The sequence below is a fragment of the Muscardinus avellanarius genome (genome assembly GCF_963383645.1).
Source record: "Muscardinus avellanarius genome assembly, chromosome: 13".
NCBI lineage: Eukaryota > Metazoa > Chordata > Mammalia > Rodentia > Gliridae > Muscardinus > Muscardinus avellanarius.
The window spans coordinates 48,034,937-48,037,022 of NC_137799.1; the positions used below are offsets into that span (position 1 = coordinate 48,034,937).

Consider the following 2,086-nt stretch of genomic DNA (forward strand, 5'->3'; position numbering starts at 1 on the left):
CCTCAACAGCTCCAATGAAATCTGGGAAATGTTCATGCATAAGGATATTGCCTTATCTGACTTTAAATTGCCCGTACAATGGTTATCAACCCTTAGTGAAGCCTTTAAAAAAAAAAAGGTTGAAAAATGGGTTAAAGGAGGCAAATACAGCATCTGCCTTTAGAGCTATCAACTCGGGAATTCTCTGAATTATTAAATCTTGCAGAGGTTATTTTCTCTCGTAAAATCCAGGTGACAACAATATTCTTTACTCCAGATCTGGTATTTTTTCATCATCACTGTCTTGTGAATCATCATCTGCTCCATCTACTTCTGGTAAATCTACATCTTCATCACCACCCATGTTGTTCATCATCTCAGAGAAACGATCAAAATTAGACATGTCTTCATCGGAATCATCTCCCCAGTCTTTCCAATTATTGAAGTCCACACTAAGCCAATTAAGCTTTGCCCGTTCTTTTGTTAACCTAGGCCAAGACTGGCCAGATTCTCCTTTTCGTAAACAACATAAAATTGATCTGTCCGTTCTTTTATGCTTGGAGTCATTTGGATCAATACAGTGAAAAAGATCAATTTCATTTAAATGTTTAAAATTATCACTTCCGCCAAGACAACTGAAAGTAAGTTTGGATTTTTCAAAATTTACATTAACATCTTTACTGTCTTCAACACAAAATTCAATGAAGACATAGTCCCTTCGATCGTACCACTTTGCAGAAGCAGGCTGCATGGTGAACGGGGCAGGGGACGGGCGAGCGGTGGGCAGGCCTCGCTGGCGGCGGCGGGGAGCCGACTGCTCTCAGATGGCGGCTCCGGCGTTCTCAAGGATCTCATTTTCAATCAAAGATTTTAGAAACTTCTTTATGGACAATTTTTAGCTAGGTTTTGAAAGGTGGGTATGATTTCTAGGGAGATGCATGTGGGGAATTAGAAGAGTTTTTTAGATAAAACATTGCAAAAATGTAGAAAATGTGGAAAATATAGAGAAGTTCTGTCATGGCATATAGTTTGCATTGAACAAATGGGGAAGAATAGCCGCGGGTGGTGATGCACACTTTTAATCCCATCATTTGGGAGGCTGAGACAGGAGGATCATAGTTTGTGGCTAGCCTAAGCTACTGAGTGAGGCTCTTTGCAACTCAGTGAGATACTGTTTTAAAATAAATAATGAAAAATAGGGCTGAGGGTGTAGCTTGGAGGTAGAATATCCCTGGGTTCCAACCCAGTACCGCAAAATAAATAAATAAATAAATAAATAAATAAATAAATAAGGAAGAGCAGGGAGCAGGGACTATTAAGTGTCTTCTCAGGAGCATTGGGATTGAATCATTGGTTTTCTGTGGTGAATAGCTTAACCTTGACTGCAACTGAATGTCAATAGGCACTATGCTATGAGCTGAAGGTACATTGGTACTTGGTATTTTGAGCTCACTTTTTATTATGAATCTGTCATTTTATTTACTCTAAGGTGAAGAGAGAAAAGTGTTAACGGAAATGTCAACAAAGTGTTATTTCACCAAGGAGGTCCTCTTGCCCATGGGCATTCCCTCCTATTTCAAGATCATAGAGATCATTATGCAAGTATTTGTAGCATCTGTCAGATTTCATCAATGCTCCCAGTCAAAATGAATAATTTAGATGAAAATATTCTTTCAGCATATCTCAACTTTCATTGATTTCCCCATTACTTATGTATTTTCTCTCTTCCTCTTTCCCTCCCTTCCTTAATTTTCCCCTTTCTCCTCTCTCCTTCTCTTTCTCCCTCTCTCTCCACTCACTCCCCACTCATATTTACTGAGTGATCCTGTGTACTAGGTACTGGGGTAGAGGCCAAGGTTTCAGCTATGTGTAAGACTTATTTAAATGTGTAGCCACCTGACATTCCCTCTGGTCTGAACTCCACTTCTCATGTCTACTTACAGTGCAAGTATAACAGAAACCCAGGTTTCTTCATAGATGTTGTCTCGGTGAACATTCTGAGTACTATAATCCAAAGCAACTAACCACACAACTTGGAGGAAAGGGGTTATTTTCTTACAGTGTTTGGATATCTTGAGGTTCAATCCATGTGAGGCTGCTGTCTGTG

At 39.6% G+C, this 2,086-nt stretch overlaps 1 protein-coding gene across 1 annotated transcript; it reads right to left on the minus strand.

Annotated features, from left to right (window-relative positions):
• Positions 1 to 247: 247 nt before the first annotated feature.
• Positions 248 to 730, minus strand: LOC308272711 (prostaglandin E synthase 3; the record flags this gene model as incomplete). The annotated part of the gene is made up of 1 exon (XM_080709646.1): positions 248 to 730. One exon carries the CDS (start codon positions 728 to 730, stop codon positions 248 to 250), a length of 483 nt encoding a protein of 160 aa, XP_080565772.1.
• Positions 731 to 2,086: the final 1,356 nt, after the last annotated feature.